General features: G+C 44.9%; 1 protein-coding gene across 1 annotated transcript in view; it reads right to left on the bottom strand.

Moving 5' to 3' along the window:
* Window positions 1-259: 259 nt before the first annotated feature.
* The window catches only part of SPMIP7 (sperm microtubule inner protein 7), a gene marked incomplete at both ends in the record, with an annotated part of 56,370 nt that continues 35,025 nt past the window's right edge, over window positions 260-21,604 (bottom strand). Inside the window, 4 exons of the mRNA XM_081244083.1 lie at window positions 260-383; window positions 5,150-5,257; window positions 14,797-14,904; window positions 16,482-16,523. Of these exons, the coding sequence (XP_081100209.1) occupies window positions 260-383; window positions 5,150-5,257; window positions 14,797-14,904; window positions 16,482-16,523 (382 nt within the window). The remainder of the gene's footprint in view (window positions 384-5,149; window positions 5,258-14,796; window positions 14,905-16,481; window positions 16,524-21,604) is intronic.

Genomic DNA, 21,604 nt, shown 5'->3' with positions numbered 1-21,604 from the left:
TTATAATTCCCCAGATGAACCCCAGACCTCTAGGTAGCCTGGCATTCCAACTCTAAAGAGGAATATTCTAAAATAACACCTCTGCTGCTGGGGGCTTCCAGAAGACCTTGGCTGCCATCCTGGAATGGTGGCACCACCAAACCTTGTCCAACTTGTACAGACACACTGGGAACATGCTTTACTTGATTTCTTTTATTTCCCCATTGTACTGTGCATGGCTCCTCCCCAAGGCTCAGGTGTCACTCAGGGCAGGTCCCTTTCAGTAGCCTACAGTTTCCTTTTCCTTCTTATTGAAGGGGTTGGAGGGTTTCACAGTTGTGACCATTCTAGACAGTGGCCCCTGGTGACGGAACAGGTCAACTGCCATTTCTCTCCGTAAGATGCTGTAACAGAATGGAGGGGGAAAAAGACACATAAAATAAAATAAAAGCATATCACCTCATCTATCCTCCAACTAATGATACACATGTCGGGGCGGGGTGTGGGGGGCGGGGAGAGAGAGAGAGGAGAAGCACAGAACAGAAAGAAAATGGTTAGTCCTTGTGTGTATTGTTTCCTTTATTTCATTTATTTGCATTCAGTTCATTGACTGCATTCTATGCATTCTATTGCCATCAGTTTCATTGACTGAAAATCTACTTTGTGCCTAGAGTTACAGTAGGTGCTAAGAACACAGAAAATACAGACAAAAGGAGGTGAGGCTGCAGAGAGGCAGCTGAATAACCCAGGGCGACCACACGAAGCCTCCGTGGGGGTGGGCGCAGGGTGCGAGGGCACCCAGAGCAGAGTCACCTTTCTGGGTCGGGGAAGGACATCTACCCAGTGTCTATGTCAGGGAGGAATCAGGAGGGTCACGGTAAAGGCCAGCTGGTGCAAAGGCCAGAGTTCAGGGAGACAGGAAGGTGGGAGGGCATGGAGCATGCGGGCAGGGCTGGGAGGGGCCCCGTGCAGGGCTGAGAGCCGGCTTCGCCCTGCAGGTGGGGTAACCTGGTGGCTCCCTCACGCTGCTCTCAACCCACACCTTAGTCTGCTCATCTCTCCAATGGAAGCGATGCCCTACCAAGTTTCTGGTGAGAATTAAAAGAAAGGAAATAACCGTGAAAATGTAGAATACTATGTATGTAAATGACGCTTTCCAAACACCTTTTGTGCCCAGAGGCGTCCACCTCAGCATGGACCTGGGTCATGCCATCTCTCTTGAACAACTGCACACAGCCTGTAGCAATTCTTCCATGAATTTGCTGCTACTTGAATCACACACACACACACCGCGATGCTCGTATGTGGCAGAAGTTCCAGAGGCCACGGCAAATGAATCTCAAGGGCCCTGTTTTTACGCTGTGATTATCATGAAGTAACAATATTTTTTTCTTACGTTATGAAGAAAGGCTGTTGAAATGAGAACTCCTGCTTCTGTGAAGGTTGAATTCTGGTGTGAGGGATGCACAGGAAACACTGAGCTGTGATGGAGACAGGAGTGGACACCCTACCTTCAGGCCTGGAGACTCACAGCATCTCTCTGACCCATGTCCTGCACCCCCGTCTCGCCACCTTGAACCCCTGTCCCATAATCCCTTCCTTGCTCCTTTGCATCTCCTCTCAGTAATACCCACCCTGGGGCACTGCTGGTGTCCTGCACACCACCCTCAGCGTGTGTTATGGGGACCGCACGGCCCTCCCTCCCTTGGCATTGACATTCAAGGCCTAAGCCACTCAACCCCAAACCACCACCGCGGCCCATCGGCCACACACACTCCCCCGCAAGCGCGCCGTTCTTGCCCTGGGCGGGAAGAGGGGCCCTCGGTCCCTCCCTCGGTTGTCCTGTGGGAGCTCTTCACGTGACTGCGAGAGGAGAGCCGTGAGCCGGAGGAGGGTGAGGGCTGGGAGGGCGTGGAGCAGTGAGTGGGGGCAGGGGCGCTGCTCGAGGGGAAGGTCTGATGCTCCGGGAGGGAGGCCCTGGCCCTGGCCAGCCGGCAGCGAGGGAACAGGGTTGACGGGGAGCTGGAGCACACAGGGAAGGAAGAACCTCTGAGGCAAGTGGGAGCTCGTTTTTCCGGGAGGAAAGGAAACGGAAGTAGTGGTGGGCGTAGTGATTCTGAAGTGGGGAGAAGACACGGGGGTGGTGGTCCGCCGGAGCAGGTAGGCGGGGAGCCTGGGGAGCAGCAGGACGGCCCTCTGGGGGGGAAGGTGGAGCGCTGCTGACACCGTGGGGTGGAGCCAGCTTTCCATGGAAGGAGAGCCGCGAGGGGGGCACCCAGGGCAGGCCCTGGGCAGGCGGCTTCTCGGGAACAGCAGGAGAAACAAAGAGGACCAGGAGGCAGTCGGCTCACTAAGTCCTCACGATATTCATCAGACAGAGACTTAGACTCTCACGGCCGCTGGAAAATGTTAGCGAAGAGAAAACAACGACCACAACAAAAACACATTAAGTGTAGGGTCACAGAAAATCAGAAGCACTAGTTCACCATGGAGAACCTCAGAGACCCGACTTTTTCTGATCACGGGGGCCAGGACAGGTGCAGACCACTGGCCGCCCTGCTGCAGGCCACTAGCCTGTGTCAGCAGAGTGCTTTCCGAAATCTACGTGCCCCCTGTGCTTTCTCACCGCAGAGCCTCGCTGCCACGTCAGGAGCCCTTGTCTGGGGGGACACAGGGGTGATCTGGGCTGCCAGCCCAACACGAGTCTGTCATTTCGTGTCACCCACTATGTGGCTGTATTGCTGCCACTGTCTGTGTTTCCAGAGCCGGTGTGCACCCTGAGAATGAGAACTCCAGAGAAGACAGCTCCACGGGTCCTTGGTCCCCACTCTGGGACGGCAGGTGACAGTTGTGTGTGCAGTATGTGTGGGGTGAGTGCGGGGCTGCCAGGGGTCAGCAACCAGCCTGAATCTGCTGCTGTGGCCATTACCACAAAGGGCCTAAAGACTCAGGCTCTTTTCTCAAGTAGCCACAGTGATCACAGTAGGAACAGGAGTAGTAACGGTGGAGGCTAGTTTCCCACGTAGGAATAAAGGTTCCTCTGAAATACATTAGGGACTTTGGACAGCTAGCTCACGTGGCTGCAGAAACACGCCAGACCACGAGGCTGTTGGGGACGAGGTCTGAGAGATTTGGGGTGAGAAGATGGGCTGTGGACAAAAACGGCGACGGGTGAGAACCGGCTGCATTTGCCAGAAAAAGTATCCTCGAGTTTGGTCTCTCCTCGATCGTGAATTGCCCAGACGCAGGGCGTTACCCTAGCTTTTCTGGGCAATAAGTCTAAACGACAGATATAAGGATGCATTTAATTTTCACGTTGTTTCTCTAGGTCCTTCAGAGGAAGTAAAACACTGTGTCTAAATTTCTACCAGTCCTTCCTTTGGAATTTGTGTGACGTTTGACAATGTGTCTTGAGAGAAAACGGACTGAATGCAAAACACCAGCCTAGAAAGCCAATGACCTTCTTGAAAATGTTTCCCACTGGGTGGCCCAGAGATGCCGGCCAGTTGTCAAACTGTCCGAGCTAAGCTCAGTTGACGACGTGCCCCGTCGCCCTGCGGTCACTGCCCTTACCACGCGGCTCTCTCCACACAGTTCACACGGCGGCGGGCGGTGGCCTGAGAGCTGCCTCCCTAAGACCCCACGGCTGCGCGATGAGGGCTGCCTGGGGCAGGCAGAGGCCTGCCCTCGAGTGTCTGTGAGACGAAGCCCACTGCCCCGAGAATCACGGCGTGGACCACCTCCTCCCTCCGTGAAGTCTTCGCTGCACCCACACAGATGCCCTGCTGGCCTGGAGCCTCGGTTTCCTTACCTGTCAAATGGGAAGACAAGAGACCTTCCTCACAGGGTCACAGGGTTGATGGGACCAGTCAGTCCTTACAGGGCAGCGACCCAGAAGCCCTCAGCTGTTAAGTGACTGTCACTATGAAGACCCTGGGCATCCTGCAGGGTAACTGTTTATCCCTCACTCACCGCTAGACTGGGAGCCCCTTGCAAACTGGGTCTAACTCTTGTGAATTCCTGGCACTGTAAACATTTGTTGACACAAAGAAAGAACATATGAATGAACCACACGCATACGAGTGTATGACTAGTGAACTGATGTATGAACCGTGGGCCGAGGTCCACGAGGCCCCGCCATATCCTGCCTCTCGGGATGATCAGGAAGCCCATCAAGGCAGGAGCTCGGGCTCTGCCTGAAGGTCAGCACCCATCAGCCCCCCTGACCGCCCAGCTTCCTGGGTCCCTGCCCAGGCTCCCTCTCCGACGTCACCCTGCCTTTTCTTCTGCACAGCATGTGTCTCTGTCCAAAATCGTTTTAATTCATTTCTTCAGATACTTGTATGCCTCTTTGCTTCTGTCTTTCACACCAGAACGTAGGTTCCTGAGAGCCTGGAGCTTTCCTGCTCAAGCTGGTGAGCACAGAGCCTTCAGCAGTGCCTGGCCCAGGGTGGGTGCTCAAAGAATGTTTCAGGAATGAGTGGATTCTCCACCAAAAAGGAGAAAAGGCACCAATGGAGGCAGGGGGCTGCGTCGGTCCCCCTCCCAGATGCACACCCACCGACCCACCACTAGAGCTTATTTACGGGCACGGGGCCGGCCTCTGGACCCCGCATTTGCATCTTCAGAGCTGTGTCCTCTTATGTGCAAGGCCAGGACGTCCATAAGATGCTTTCAAATTTGAGGTATAATGAGCAAGAATGGGCTGCTTCTCACTGGCAGCTTCAACACACAGGGTCTGCGCTCAACTCCCACCAGATGTCTCCTGCTTTCAATTGGCAAAACAGTGTTTAAAAATATATATGGCTTTCAACCGAATGGTGTCTTTCGTGAAAAGTAAGGTGGCTATTCACAAGAAGCGAATACGTGTCTCGTGCAGTGTGTTCCGTGCATGTTCTGAGGATAATGCAGAAGGGTGATGTGTATGCAGAGCTGAGCCCAAGAGGCGAAGATGCTGTCCACCTAAGATGCATTAAATACCTTCATATGCTCCTTTGAGCAACAACAGTGGGGAATGAACTGTGCTGTCTTTTTGGACTCGACACCCTATTTTTTAAACAACGTAAATTTACTACTCTTAGTACTGAATTGCTCTTTAATGGGCTAATCATCATTAGGCCACCTCCCCACCGCGTATCTGAGCGCACTGAGTAATAGGACTCATGCTTACTGGTGCACTCCTGAATCTGGCGAGGGGGTTGTTGATGGATGATCAGAATTTGCTGGGTGGGTGGCTGTGAAATGAACCTTACCAGTGTATCCTGGAATATTTGCAGAGCTAAAGGAAAGAGGGCAAGAAAGGAAAGGCAAAGAACAATCTGTGAAATAGTCATGGTCACCAGCACCGAACTATGAAAACACAAAGGGGGATGCAGTCTAAAGGTTTTGTCCCACGTCAGGTCTGGAAATCTGGCTGCCAGACAGGAAAGCGTGCAGGCAGGGGGCAGAGATGTGCAGATGACAGCCCTGCTCTAGGACTAAAGAAACTTACTTCGGGTCCATGTTTTTCTACTGTTTCAATTTGCATGTGTTTTACATACATGATTCACAGTTGAGCTCTGTTTTCTAATGAAGGCGGACGGGTTTTCCTTACCAAAGAGTGGACCTGGGTCCCACACGGAGCTCTGTGACACCACCTCCAATATCAGTCACAGCTGTGATTTTTAAATAATATTTATTTCTTGCCACCGTTAAAGTACTGATTTCATATAATTTCCTGAAATCGCACAAATTTAACCCAATTCCACTTACCCCTCTGCTTACCTGGTCCTTTTCCCCTCCAGAGAGCGAGAGAGTAAAAGAAAAGCACAAGAAGGTCTGGCAGGGTTTTTCAGTGTGGGTATAAAATCCCTCTCTAGAAAGGCAAGCAAACATCCCAAAGAAATATTTTAATGGGTGATTCAGAGAAGTGTGACTAATAAGTACTGTTTTTGCCATTTTTACAGCATATAAAAACCTTTCCATGGATTATTTCCTGAGGAAGAGGTGGGCCCAGTCCGAGTGCTGCTTAAGCCATGCAGCCTCGCCCTCAGGTGCGAGGAAGAATGGGAGGTTGAGAGTATTTTCAAAGATCAAGAACACGCTCTCTGCAAATCACAAGGCTCCCTCAAGTAACACCCATCTCGGTGAAGTTCAGCTCTCAGGGTCCTCTTGGTGCCATGGCAAGGAGAGGGCCAGGGCTCAGCTCACCCCGGCCACTCCACGGCCCCTCCTCGGGAGCGTGACATCCCTCTGGTGAGGGTCCTTATCCTCGATGGAGGCCCAGATGCAAGGCAAAGAGCAGCAGGGGCCGAGCCCCCGTGGAAGGCGGAGGGACGGCTCCTCTGAGGGCCTCCTGGTTTCGTCCCACGCTTTCCACACATCCGATAAGCCAAGGAAACCTCCAAGCAGCACTGACCGCAGGAGGAATTTTCAAAATACGGAGCTTCAGGGAGGGTGCTCCATCCAGAGCCAGGGACGGGCAGACAGTGGGGGGCGGGGCAATGAACGGGGTGGGCTCAGGGGCAGGGGCTCACATCTGGGCCTCAGCTACGAGAGGGGTGACGGTACCAAGCTCAAGGGCATGGGCAGGAGGGAGGCCAGATTCTACTTGTGTCTGTGGGCAGGCAGGTCCTCTGGTGTCCTTCTGGGCACAGATGATGTGCCCCTGGCATCAGCACGTTACGGGAGATGACGTATCAGGTAGGAGTTGCACCAATAAAGTCCTGTGTCTCTTCCAAGCGCCTCAGTCTATGACTAGCTGGCTTGCAGGCAATAAAACAGGGGACCCCGATGCAGACAAAATGAAGGGTGAGCCCATCAAGGGCAACAGCAGAGCAAGCAGCGCAAGTTAATGGACCCTGTGAGGCCAGGAAAATCAGGGAGCCAGGCCTGCCTTGTCCTCGTCTCGGTCAGCTGCAGCCTGAGAGTGCAGGTGGCCTCCCAGGGCCCTGCGGGTCAAAGGGATTCAGTGAAGGTGAAAGCAACTGGCAAGTCTTTAGCACTTAGTAGGTGCTCAGTTAATTGAGCATATAAGATTTTAAAGAAATAAGAACCGTACAAAATAGGAGCCTGGCGGGCGAAGAATGCAGTTCGTCCAGGACAGGCAGCTTGAGAGAGGGGAAGACAGACAGTGGTTTCCAAACGCTGCTGCGCCCTGACAACTCATGGGGATTTTTCAAAGGTACTGATGCCTTACTCCTACCCCCAGACATTCTGATTTAATTGGCAAGCGGTGTAACCTGGGAATTGGGGTTTTTAATCTCTCCAGATAACTCCCGTGGGCAGCCAGGTTTGGAAGTCTCTGTTTCAGGCTTGCTGCAGGGACCTGGGTGAGTAAACCACTGTTGTCCAATTCTGGGCAGGGCCCTTCAGGGTTTCTTGGAATTTTCTTAAAGAATTGCAGCTGTATGTCACAGAGGTAACAAAAAATGGGCCCAAACCATTCATGTGTCGTGTCTCTCCCCAAACATTCATTAAAGCTTCCATGCATGTTACCAAGGAAATCCCCTTCCTCTGCGTGAGAGGCTTTTTCCACGGCCCCTAAAACACCTGCAGAATGAAAACGCCTCTGAAGTCATAACCTTCCATCAGAGCAGTTAAGAAGTCAAAGGTGGAAGCCAGTGATGTGTCAATCACAAGAAGGGCTTGATATCAAACATCACCCCACTCTATGTGCCTTGTGGCATACAGGTTATTGATGTTAAATGGTATTATACATTACGTTATAATAATGATATTATATTACGTCATATCTAAAAATAACACCCATGTACTAGTGGACTGAATTAAAGATAAGCTGCTTAGGCCTGAGAAATGAATTCAGTTGCATAATAAACTGCCACATATTTGAAAACGAAAGTCCTCACCCACGCTGCTTCTAAAATCTATTCCATTTAACCCTTTGGCAGGGACATCACAGGGGGACTTTTTTCCATCTTAAGTGCAACATGTTGACCTTATATCAAGAGGAGAATAGTCTCTGGGGGACACTCTGCAGACCTGCGGCTGATGGGTGACACGGTTTTTCAGATGGAAGAAACAAAGATATTAAAGACGCTGCAATGTCCAGGCTCTAAGAGACTTTCCAGAGCAGTTGTACGTTCAGACCCACTCCCCCATTTAAGGAAAGCGAGAGAAACAGGAAACCATTTAAAGATAAGCGAAGTCTTCATGTTTGCCTTTGCTCCATAGCTGCTAGTCTTTTGAACACCTTCTTTGGTGCCCAATTCCCACAATAAGCCTCGAGTTGGTTCACTAATGGGTAAATTTGAATAAATTGTCGCCTAAGTTCACAGCTAATTGGTTTTGCTCAGCAAAGCATAATAAAATAGCAATTAAATAACTTGAGAAATATAAGGAACTTCAGTTAGAAGGAGGGAGCCCAGATGGTGTGTAATGAAAAGCTAAATAGAAAATAAAGAAAACATGGAGAAAATCATGTTATGTGTAGACTGTAGGTCATGCATACGTGGATGAGAATTCCAGTGTGCACACGTTCTTTCTCTGTACCACAGGCCTGACGAATCCTCACTGAGTGTGCGCCCTTTATGGCACTTAACATGAGTTGACTCATGTTATGATGATTTAATCTCCCAACACTCTGGGTCGCTGGTCCTGGTATCATGCCCATTTCATAGATGTGGGCACTGGGGCCTCAGAAAAAGTCTAAGTCCTGTGCCCAGAGACAACCGAGCTGGCAGGTGGTGGGACTGACCCGACCCAGAAGGCCCTGACACCCAGACTGCCAGCCGCGCCGGGAGAGCTGTTCTGGGTCAGGGTGGTCGGCGTCGTTCAGGGTGTGGGTGTAGTGCACGTTCAAGTCACCTGGGCCCTCGTTCATCCAGAGCTATTCTATGCCAGGTACAGATCGAGCAGGACTCAAACAGGCCTGACGCCTGACAGCTTTCCCGTTAAGGAGTAAAGTTGTTAAACGCACGGCTAGAGGTTTACAGAACCCAAGTGGGGCAAAGATCGCTGACGCACAGTGAGAGGCGGAGGGTGTGAGAGGGACATAGAGGGAGGCGTGGGCTCAGAGTGTGCCAGGGCTGGCATCGGCCTTCAGGGCTGCCCCCGCCAGCCCTGTGGTCCTGGACGCAGGATGGGAGCTTTCTGAGCCACCTCTGCCCAAGTCAGGGGTGGGGGGATGTGCAGCTCCCTTGCAGGGGGCGGGGGGTCGGGTTAGTTGGGCCAAGCGCTGGCCTAGTGCACGTGTGGACAGAGAAGGAGGCAGGCCTGGGAAGGCTGAGGGGAAGGAGGGCCTGGGAACTGTGGTTGGTTTTGCTGATCGTTCTGTGAGAAATCTAAATAAGACCGGAGTCATTTTGGCCACTGGGCTGTGCCTCCCTGAATGTGGTAAGATGTGGTGCGATCCCCAGGACCTGCTCAGGAATTAGTTTCACTCCTAGCATCATCAGGCTCTAGAGGATGTTTTTCTCCCTCTGCTCTCAGGGAGCCTTCACCTCTTGCATCTGGGAGGGGACACAGAAAGGAGCCGGCAGCCCCATCAGAGCAGGGCTGACGTCCAGGAAGCACTCACTGGCCAGAGGCTGCCCCGAGGACTGAGGGGCTGGTCTCCTAACCGCTCATGGAATGAGTACCTGGGGCTCTTACATAATTTAGTCTGCCTCAGCCTCCTCATCTGTAAAGTGGGCAGAGAACCTATTCCCGCACCTCTGGCTTCATCACACTGCTTTGAAAAACAAATGAGAGAGTCGATGTGGAAGTTCTCAGAAAAGGCAGAAGTGTGGGCTAGTGTAAGGAACTGCTATTCATAGCCCGTCTTGAACCTGCCTTGTGGTCAGAGTTTGTTAAAGGTGCAGCACACCCGGGGACGGGCAGGGCGGCCCCTCTTCCATCTCAGGCCTTGGCCCAGGGGTGCCTGGAGGTCACTTTGGACAATTACTCATTATTTGCAGATGCTTCATCAGAGAGACGACAGAGGTAAAGGCACAGTGAATACGAAACTGGGTGAAGTCCTGAAATAAAATATTGTGATTTAGTGGAAGACAGCACGGTGGAGGCGCCAGGCTGGTTTGGGAAACCAAACGGCAAACAGTGTCTGGAAAGCACCGGGTATGGGGTCGGAGGGTACAGCCTCTGCTCCGTCACCTGGACGTGCCTCTTTCCTGCTCAAGCCCCAGCGTCCTCGTTGGTAAAGGGAGGGGCTGGACCAGCTGAGATGCACATACGTGAGAGCCCACGTGGTCCATGGCAAAAGAAAAACACTCTCCCTTTTCTTAGGAAAGGGCAAGGTTCCATGCTTTTGGATCCCGAGTCTGCACAGATCTGCTGTTACACATCATTCCATAGTCAGGCACTTCGCACTGATGACTCCTGAATGTCAGGCATTTTGAAACAAGGTGGGCCACAAAATAATTACTAACTGAAAACAAACTTATCTTTCATCTCATTGTATAATAAGCTCTTGCAAAGAATGTGGCTCTAGTATTTAAGAGTAGGATGCAAAAACAGATTGGGAAAAAGATGGGGGGGGAATCCCTACGTTAACCTTACCTTGTTTGCTTGACACAGATTATAAGTGAGGATTGACTTTTTACCTTTTTTTTTTTTTTTTTTTTTTTTTTTGTAATTCCTACTCAATGACTGAGCTTCAAGAACTGTTGAAGCCAATGGATCTTGTGGATTCTAGTTCCTAAACTAGGTCCAAGTTAGAAGTTAGGAACCTCAGTGGAAACTGAATTAATGTCTTGAGTTCCTTAACTAAATATCTTTTAATAACTGGCCCATCACTACCAAATCAGAAAACATTTTATTAATTTTAATGAGAAAACTCATGCAACAATTCTGCTTTTAAGGATTTGGTCTACAGAAATGGATGCATAAAACTGTGCAAAGATATATGTGGAGGATGTTTATTTCTGTATTTTTTTAACAATAGGAAAGATTTTAGTAACTACTTGGCCTATGTAAACTATGATATAGCTTGTAGTGGAATATCACGCAGCCATTAAAAAAGACTTTCATAGCCCTGCATAGAGCCTGGGAAAATGTCCATTGCACCTGTCAATACAACACCGCCCCACACTCGCATGCACACACAGCAACATGCAGCTACCTACAGGCAGGAAGTCATGCACATTTGGCGGGAAAGTCTAAAACATATATCACTTTTCAATACTGGCCCTGAAAATGAAAGAGGTATTCCACTTTTGACAAACATATTTGAATTGCCTTTATAATAAACACATTTGGAAGGAAAAGAATATGCTATCTGGTGAGCTTTAAGGCTAGCATTGAAGGTGTGTGTGCATACACATTGGACATAAGCTCTGGTTCCACTGTAAATTTTATAATACTTCCAGGAAAGGATTTTGCAACATGCTTAGGGATGTTTATATATTTTGACCTCATAATCCATTTCAAGGAGTCTCCCTTAAGTAAATAACTCCAAATTAGAAGAAGATTCACTTAAAGAGTGTTTGACAGCATTATTTATCATAGCACAAAGTGGAAAGAATTTACATATGTAGCCTAAGTGAACTAGTCAATGACAGCACATCTACACAAATAAAAAGTCATGATGAGTTCATAATCACAGGTACCCATGATGATGTTGCAATGTTAAGGTAGTAAAAATTATATATGTAGTATGCTCATAGCTATATAAATATACAGATACAAGATTCAGGATGACAGATGGAAATATGTCAAAATATGAATAATGCCTATGTTTCTGTGTAAATGTTTGTTTATATTTTTATTGTTATTAATTTTTCCTGTACTTTTTTCTATAATGATCAGATTCAGTCCTACAATTTTGAAAGTTATTTTTAAAACTATTAGTAAAATCACCACCAATACATTGGGCATGTCAAACGAGATGGTGGCCAGAATACAAAATCAACGAATGAGGAAAATTTGAAAACATTTACCCTTTGGGGAAATTGGTGATTCCAACCACCTGAACCCAAGGGGCAGTAGCCTTGACTGTGTTTGAAATGCGGCTTCCACTGAAGGAGTGGGGGCAGGTACAGCTCCTGTGCTAATTGTCATGGGTTATAAGAGCCTTAAAGATGATCTCATAAATATATTTCCCTTTAAGAAAGTTAAAGATGAGGAAACAAAGGAAGAGTCATATTTGCTTTTGAATAGGATGGTACTCTACTGGGCACAAAGTAAGTTTACGTGTTTCTGGGTTTTGGACCTTATGTAAATGATGTCATGTTGTATGCATTCTTCTATACTTTGCTCATTGTGGTACTGTGGAAAGGACATAACATTTTGTTTAGAGATTCAAGTATATGTAGCCAAACTATCAAGCAAAGCAAGCAAAGGATAAGCACGAAGTCTGATGTGATGACTTCTGGGTTGGGGAAGGAGACCGAGGAGATGAGGTTGGGAGGAATAAACAGGTGGCTTAAAAGATACAATACTATGTCCTTAGCTAGGCCCGGGATGCACAGGCATTTCCTTGTTACTTTGCTTTATATGTTACATATGACACTATACATTTTGTATCAATACCTCATAATAAAAATGGAAAACCTTTCTTTGTGTTAAAAGGTTAGGATTCTGTTAAATAATGAAGCCTCATCCAAAGAAGAAACTTTGCAACCTTGGAGGCCCTCTAGTGGCCAATTTGGGGAAGTACAGTTAATGTCCAATTCTTTTACATAATCTATTCAATTTCCTTTCCTTAAAAACACTAATTAACAGCAAGATGAGGTAGAATGGCATGCTCCCAAATTTACTCAAGTTAAATGGTATGTTCTACATCAAATTTCTAAAATGCTGCCAGACTGCTCTTTACTATCCTTGAAGAATGACCCAGAAGAATACATTTTATTCTTTAGCAGGAATGTTTCATAAAACATTCCAAAATTCATATGTACATTTCAAAGGAGAAATAAAATTTTATGCCAGTAGGATATTTTCAGTTGGGTTTATCCTCATATTCTTTCTTGAAAATGTTTTAGAATTGCCACGTTTAATAGCAATAATTTCCTTGCAGAAATTATGGAAGAATCATAACCAACGAACCCTTCCTCAGGACTCAGCTAAAACATCACAGCCTTCAAGTCTTGTGGGTGAAAGTGACCCCTCTGTACAACTGAGATCAAAAGCACTGGGCTTCCCTGGTGGCGCAGTGGTTGAGAGTCCGCCTGCCGATGCAGGGGACACGGGTTCGTGCCCCGGTCCGGGAGGATCCCACATGCCGCGGAGCGGCTGGGCCCGTGACCCATGGCCGCTGAGCCTGCGCGTCCGGAGCCTGAAGCACTAAGCTCACTGCTCAGGAGACTCACTCCATGCTGCTCTATATTATCATTGTTGGTGTGCAGAGCTCACCGGCCCTGAAGGTTTGCAAGCTACATGAGGGCTAAGTCTTTGTCACAGTACATGGAATATTTTACGTATTCTCTCCTCTTTTTTCTTTCTTTTTTGTTTTTGGTTGAAATAGATCAACTCATTTAATTCTTCAATGCAATAAGTTACAGAACTATATTTTAAAACCAAAGTTAGTTTTGAAACATATTTTAGTTTGGCCAAGTAGTCAAAGGAATTAGAGTCAGAATATATAACACAGGAAAATTCAAAATTATTATAGGGTGTAGAATAGGTCTGAAGGACAGCCAATGTGAAATTTAGCTATTTCGTCTCATGGGCACAACTGATGTTTAAAAAAAATAGAAAGCAGCTAACATTTAAAATACTGTCGTGATTCACACTATAGGCTTGCAGGACACCTCCTGCAAGGTTTTCAGTCACCACAGAAACTGATGGGGTAACAGCCATGATGTGTAGCAGCTCAGTGGCGTAATGAAGAAGATGTGGTGCGTATATACCACAGAATATTACTCGGCCACAAAAAGGAATGAAATCATGCCCTTTGCAGCAGCATGGATGGACCTAGAGATGATCATGCTAAGTGAAGTAAGTCAGACAGACAAAGACATATCATATGATATCACTTATATGTGGAACCAAAAAAAAAGGTACAAATGAACTTATTTACAAAACAGAAATAGAGTCACAGAGGTAGAAAACAAACTTATGGTTACCAGGGGGTAAGGGGGGAGGGATAAATTGGGAGATCGGGATTGACATATACACACTACTATGTATAAAATAGATAACTAATAAGAGCCTGATGTATAGCACAGGGAACTCTACTCAATACTCTATAATGACCTATATGGGAAAAGAATCTAAAAAAGAGTGAATATATGTGTATGTATAACCGATTCACTTTGCTGTACACCTGAAACTAACAACATTGCAAATCAATTATACTCCAGTGAAAATTAAAAAAAAAAAAAAAAAAAAGACACAGAACGTCAGCTTCCTGTAGTGTATCCTGTGAATCCTAGGGAAGTAATTTCTGAGGCTCAGTATTTCCACTGGTGAAAGTGAATATATACATACTTTTTGTATATGTAATATATATAATATATTCATAAAACATAGCATGTAAAGATATATTACATATATATGTAGGCGCCCAGGTTAGTCAGTGCTCAAAACTATAATCTCCTTTGTGAGAAACTACAGTCCTTTCAAGAAACAGGTATCTTTCCTCTTAAGCTGTGAGCAGCACCAGGCTGTTTTTTTAATTGTATTGAAGTATAGTTGATTTACAATGTTGTGTTAATTTCTGCTGTACAGCAAAGTGACTCAGTTATACACATATACATTCTTTTTCAGATTCTTTTCCTTTATGGTTTTTCCTGGGAGATTGAATATAGTTCCCTGTGCTGTACAGTAGGACCTTGTTGTTTATCCAGGGCCGTTTTTTAATTGCTCCATTCATTGCAAAGCCCATGACCATGTTTCCTCCTGAATAATAAAGTGAGGGGAATAATCATAAGTGGCACTCACCAACTTGAGCTCGTATAAAGAATTTCAGAGCTGCGAGGCTTGGCGAGAGATGTGATGTCTCCACGGGGGTTGTCCATGTCATCAGCATTTGTAGAATGCACGCAACCACTGTTAGGATGAAAAGAAACATAGAAAAAATAGATGGACATATCCTAACTTGCAAAGGAAATCTTGCCAGAATAGATCAAAATTCAAAATGCAAAAAATTAACCACGGTGATGGAACAATTTGCCTTAAAAAAAAATAAAGTAAGGAGACTTTCTCTCTTTTAGAGTAAGAGTTGATCTTCAATTTGGGCCAGAGTGAAAGCAACAGCTGGTTTGTGTTCTTGAGCAAAGAAGCAGCTGCTTCTGCAGCCCTGAGCCAACTCCTCCCTGGAGCTTGGGGGCAGCCGGGGCAAGGCAGAGATGGGTGTGTCGCCATAGCTGAGGGGCCTCCTGTGGGGACAGAAACGGGGCAGGTGCCTGGGATTGTGGACACCTGGCGAAGTGCCTTCGGGGCCTGCGAGGAGGTCCAATTAGTCCACAGCAGTGAGAAGGTGTCCCGCAGGCACTTCTGGGGCCACTGGTAGGAAGGTGAGTCAATTCTACTGTGGGACAGGAGAGGCTGGAGTAATGAGGGGGGAGGGTAGAGATGAAAGGACCAGATTCCTGTGTTTTCTTGGATTTACTTTGTTCCAAGGTACTGTGATCTGAATGTTTACGTCCCCCCAAAATTCATACGTTGAATTCCTAACATCCAAAGGTGATGGCATCAGGAGGTGGGAGGTACTTGGGTCATTAGTGTTCTTATAAAAGGGACACCACGAGCTCCTTGCCCCTGAACCATGCGTGGACACAAGTCTGTGACCCCTTGGCCGTCCCTAACTTCCAGCCTCCAGCACTGTGGGAAATAAACGTCTGTTGTTGACAAGCCACCAGTCTGTGCTATGTTGTGACAGTAACCCAAGCTGACTAAAGCACAAGATTTTTCTCCATATAAAGCAGAGAAGACCCCAAAGGGCCATGACGCGCATCTGTGCCACCCACGGAGAGCCACATTTAAATAGAAAAGCAAGAGATCGCATTTCCTGCCCTTAGCTTTGGTGAGCACATTGCGGCTTCCACATCAAGTGTAAAAGCCTTTCTTGCTGACAACACCCAATATTACTAGCATCCAAGGTATTTTATTTCATAAAATAACCAATTGGGTAAGCTGTGACAAAGCGAAAGAGAGGCATGGACATATATACACTCCCAAACGTAAGGTAGATAGCTAGTGGGAAGCAGCCGCAGAGCACAGGGAGATCAGCTCGGTGCTTTGTGACCGCCTGGAGGGGTGGGATGGGGAGGGTGGGAGGGAGGGAGATGCATGAGGGAAGGGATGTGGGAACAGATGTATATGTATGACTGATTCACTTTGTTATAAAGCAGAAACTAATAATAAAAAAAAAAAGAATGACACGAAAAAAAAATAACCAATTTGGGAAAACCGAAGATACTGCTCCCCCTTTCTTTCTATTATTAAAATCTTTAACACACTTTGGGTGAAACTTCTGACAGGCATCATGCTAGGCAAACATTAGAAATGTGTTAGAAAGCGTAAGCTGTTTTAAAAAGTGAATTACAAACATGAGTGGGCTGAAAGCAACTACAATTTAGATGTAAATCTGGTAAATATTTAAAACATTAAGAAACATTACTTACGTAGAGAGAGGAATGTATTTGCTTCTGGAACTTGGACTTACACTTAGAAAAAGAGAAAACATGGGCAACTGAGTTATTGACATTAATAAACATCAAACGATTAGAGTATTTCTCTTATTAAAAAAGTCTTCAGAGATATCCCATAGGAATGGGCTTCCAAAAGTTTGTGATTTTAAGCAGAAAAGATTTGAAGATGGAGTTTTTAAGTGATGAAAATCAAGCACAGAACAAATTGACTCCAAACAGCCAAGGACACATAAGTCCTTGTTGACGCCTATGATTTAGCTCCAAAGCCTCTTCTCCCGGGTTTTTCTTTGCTGTTTTTGTCCTCAATGGTTAGACATGTCATATTTGGCAAAGCTGACCTCTCATTTTCTTAGACACACAGAAGGTCCACATTTGACTGGCTCTTACTGACCATCTAGTGTAACTCTCCATGGTGGAGAGGAAGCGACTGTGGCCCAAAGGAGTTCAGTGACGTACACAAGATTGCAGTTATTTAGGGCGCTTAGAGGAGCTTGGGTTTATTGTGTACTTTCCCTGCTCCAACCCTAGAATCAGACATTTTTCCAAGGATCTCACAATGTCTTTTATTGGAGAGTGGCATTTTAAACCAACATTTTGGAGCTAGACATGCTTCTGGCTGCTTGTGTGTCCCTGCTTCTAGGCCCTCCCAGTGGACAGAGCTAGGAATATCCGGGTGTATTTGAACCCGTGTGTATCCATATATCTACATATATTTCTGTATTTGCTTTCTGCATGCATATATATATAAATAAAGGGATACCTCAGAGATATTATGGGTTCGGTTCCAGATCACGGCAATAAAAGTGAATACCACAGTAAAGCGAGTAACACAAATTTTTTGATTTCCCAGTGCATATAAAAATTATGTTTATACTAAACTATAGTCTATTAAGTGTACAATGGCATTATGTCTAAAAATGTCCATACCTTTATTTAAAAATACTTTACTGCTAAAAAATGCTAACCATCATCTAAGTCTTCAGCAAGCTGAAATCTTGTTGCACTAGTAACATTAAAGATCACTGATCACAGACCACCATTACAAATATAATAATAATGAAAAAGATTGAAATATTGTGAGAATTACCAAAATGTGACACAGAGATGCAAAGTGAGCAAATGCTGTTGGAAAAATGGCCCCGATAAACTTGCTTGAGGCAGAGTTGCCACAAACCTGCCATTTGTAAAAAACACAGAATCTGTGAAGCACAGCAAAACGAAGTGTTCCTGTAAACCTGAGTTCGTGGGATGTCCCCAAGTCTAATCAGCACCACAGGGCTCATTCTCAGCCTTTTCTCCCTTATTTACTGTTTCCTTCTTTGACAGTGTGAGACCTGCCTCTCACCATCTACCAAAGATTTACTTTTTGTCACGTGTAACAAACTGTGACAAAAAGGCACAAGTCACACTACATTTTCTTACATGGAGTATACATGTAAGAAGTTTAGAATTGCCAACCTGTTTCTTGGTGAGAAACACGTTTACCAAGTAGAGTATAGATAATACTTATATACAGTTCTTTTTGTCATTAGCCTTACAGTTCTGTGTCAAAATACTATTTCCAAGTTTATGAAGGTCCAAATTTAGGATCACTCCTGTTTTCCCCCATCCACTTAAATGTAGTTATGTCATTTGTTTGTAATACAGATTCACTTGTTACCTTCTGAATTCCATCCTGGATTTTCCCACCATCCTGGTATATATTTCTCTCTCTTTCTCTAGTTTTTACTTTGCATTCAGTACAGTTTGTCCTCCAGGGTGTCCATACAGTTCTATGGGTTTGACAAATACAGTCATGTGGCCAGCACCACAGAACCATATAGAATTGTTCCATCACCCTAATGTTTGTTTACAGGCTCTTTGTCTTCAACTCTGTCCCCCTCCCCCAAATCCTGGTAGCCACGGATCTACTCGCACCCTTGTAGTTTTGCCTTTTCTAGAATGTCATATAAAAGGAATAATGCAATATGAGATCCTTTGGATCTGGCTGCTTTCATTGAGCAAAATGCTTTTAAGATTCGTCCATATTGTTGCGTGTTGCGTTTGTTCTTTTTCATTGCTGAACAGTAGTCCATTGTGTAGCTCTATTCTAGTATCTTTATCCAACACATGCTTTTCCATTCACCTGCTGAAAGCAATCTTGGTTGATTCTAGGTTTTGAAGATTATGATTAGAGCTGTTATGAGCATTCACTTATAGGTTTTTCTTGCTAATGGGAGCAGCATTTACTAGAGGAAGGCTCCAAGGTGAGCGGATCCCTCAGGAGTTCTGAGATGTGGCAGAACTGACTAGGACTTACAGCTTTTAGTTCAGTTGATGATTCATCATTAAAACAATAAATGCAATGGATGCATAGAAACTGGGTGAGCTAGTTGCTATTTTACCACATGACATGTAAATAGAAAGATACTAATAAAGTTTTTCTTTTCTTTTTTTTGTTTTTGGCTGTGACACGTGGCTCATGGAATCTTAGTTCCTCAACCAGAGATTGAACCTGGGCCCATGGCAGTGAAATGGCCTAACCTAACCACTATGGCAGTGGTTAGGTCGAGTCCTAACCACTGGACTGCCAGGGAATTCTCACTAATAAAGTTTTTTTTATTAGCACTCACGTAATAGTAAGAGTTAGCACCAGCAGTTTACATCTTTATTCATTTATAAGATATTTGAATTGGATTATCAACTATTTCAGCTTGCTGTGTTTATAAGGAACTTATATTTTGAATGTTTCAATCTTTGATTTAAATTATGACCATCCAGTTTATACATTAGAATCCATTATTTTCATTGGGGTGTTTTATACCTTTGGTTAAATCATCTCTTAAATAATCTTTATCAAAACTTTACATACTGTTTTTAGAATATGGCTCAATAAAATCAGTTTGCTGACACGACTCAATATTTCTCTCAATACTGTCATTACTTGCAATTCCAGATTCAGCATTTAAACTTGATTATGATTTTGCATATTTCTACTTCCCTATACTTTTTTATTCTAATAATTTAAAAAATCCTTCTTTTTTAACATCTTTATTGGAGTATAAATGCTTTACAATGTTGTGTTAGTTTCTGCTTTATAACAAAGTGAATCAGCTATACATATACATATATCCCCATATCCCCTCCCTCTTGCCTCTCCCTCCCACCCTCCCTATCCCACCCCTCTAGGTGGTCACAAAGCACCGAGCTGATCTCCCTGTGCTATGCGGCTGCTTCCCACTAGTTATCTGTTTTACAGTTGGTAGTGTATATATGTCCATGCCACTCTCTCACTTCGTCCCAGCTTACCCTTCCCCCTCCCCGTGTCCTCAAGTCCCTTCTCTACGTCTGCTGCCCCTAGGTTCCTTAGAACCATTTTTTTTTAAGATTCCATATATATGTGTTAGCATACGGTATTTGTTTTTCTCTTTCTGACTTACTTCACTCTGTATGAGAGATTCTAGGTCCATCCACCTCACAACAAATAACTCAATTTCGTTTCTTTTTATGGCTGAGTAATATTCCATTGTATATATGTGCCACATCTTCTTTATCCAGTCATCTGTTAATGGACACTTAGGTTGCTTCCATGGTCCTGTCTATTGTAAATAGTGCTGCAATGAACATTGTGGTACAGGTCTCTTTTTGAATTATGGTTTTCTCAGAGTATATGCCCAGTAGTGGGATTGCTGGGTAGTATGGTAGTTGTATTTGTAGTTTTTAAAGGAACTTCCATACTGTTCTCCAGAGTGGCTGTGTCAATTTACATTCCCACCAACAGTGCAAGAGGGTTCCTTTTACTCCACACCATCTCCAGCATTTATTGTTTGCAGATTTTTTTGATGATGGCCATTCTGACTGGTATGAGGTGATACACCATTGTAGTTTTGATTTGCATTTCTCTAATGATTAGTGATGAGCATCCTTTCATGTGTTTGTTGGCAATCTGTATATCTTCTTTGTAGAAATGTCTATTGAGGTTTTCTGCCCATTTTTGGATTGAGTTCTTTGTTCTTTTGTTATTGAGCTTCATGAGCTGCTTGTATATTTTGGAGATTAATCCTTTGTCAGTTGCTTCACTTCCAAATATTTTCTCCAATTCTGAGGGTTGTCATTTCGTCTTCTTTATGGTTTCTTTTGCTGTGCAAAAGCTTTGAAGTTTCATTCGGTCCCATTTGTTTGTTTCAATTTCCCATACCCTAGGAGGTGAGTCAAAAAGGATATTGCTGTGATTTATGTCATAGAGTGTTCTGCCTATGTTTTCTTCTAAGGGTTTTATAGTGTCTGGCCTTACATTAATGTCGTTAATCCATTTTGAATTCATTTTTCTTTATGGTGTTAGGGAGTGTTCTGATTTAATTCTTTTACATGTAGCTGTCCAGTATTGCCAGCACCACTTATGGAAGAGGCTGTCTTTTCTCCATTGTATATTCTTGCCTCCTTTATCAAAGATAAGGTGATCATATGTGCATGGGTTTATCTCTGGGCTTTCTATCCTGTTCCATTGATCTATCTTTCTGTTTTTGTGCCAGTATCACACTGTCTTGATTACTGTAGCTTTGTAGTATAGTCTGAAGTCAGGGAGCCTGATTCCTCCAGTTCCGTTTTTCTTTCTCAAGATTGCTTTGGCTATTCAGGGTCTTTCGTGTTTCCATACAAATTGTGAACTTTTTTGTTCTAGTTCTGTGAAAAATGCCATTGGTAGTTTGATAAGGATTACATTGAATCTGTAAATTGTTTTGGGTAGTATAGTCATTTTCACAATGTTGATTCTTCCAATCCAAGAACATGCTATATCTTTCCATCTGTTTGTATCATCTTTAATTTCTTTCATTAGTGTCTTATAGTTTTCTGCATAGAGGTCTTTTTTCTCCTTAGGTAGGTTTATTCCTAGGTATTTTTGTTGCAATGGTAAATGGGAGTGTTTCCTTAATTTCTCTTTCAGATTTTTCATCATTAATGTATAGGAATGCAAGATATTTCTATGCATTAATTTTGTATCCTACTACTTTACCAAATTCATTGATTAGCTCTAGTAGTTTTCTGGTAGCATCTTTAGGATTCTGTACGTATAGTAACACGTCATCTGCAAACAGTGACAATTTTCTTCTAGTTTC

The sequence above is a fragment of the Mesoplodon bidens genome, assembly GCF_964165515.1.
Source record: "Mesoplodon bidens genome assembly, chromosome: 9".
NCBI lineage: Eukaryota > Metazoa > Chordata > Mammalia > Artiodactyla > Ziphiidae > Mesoplodon > Mesoplodon bidens.
The sequence above is the reverse complement of the archived record's forward strand: the minus strand, read 5'-3'. Positions and strand labels throughout refer to the sequence as shown.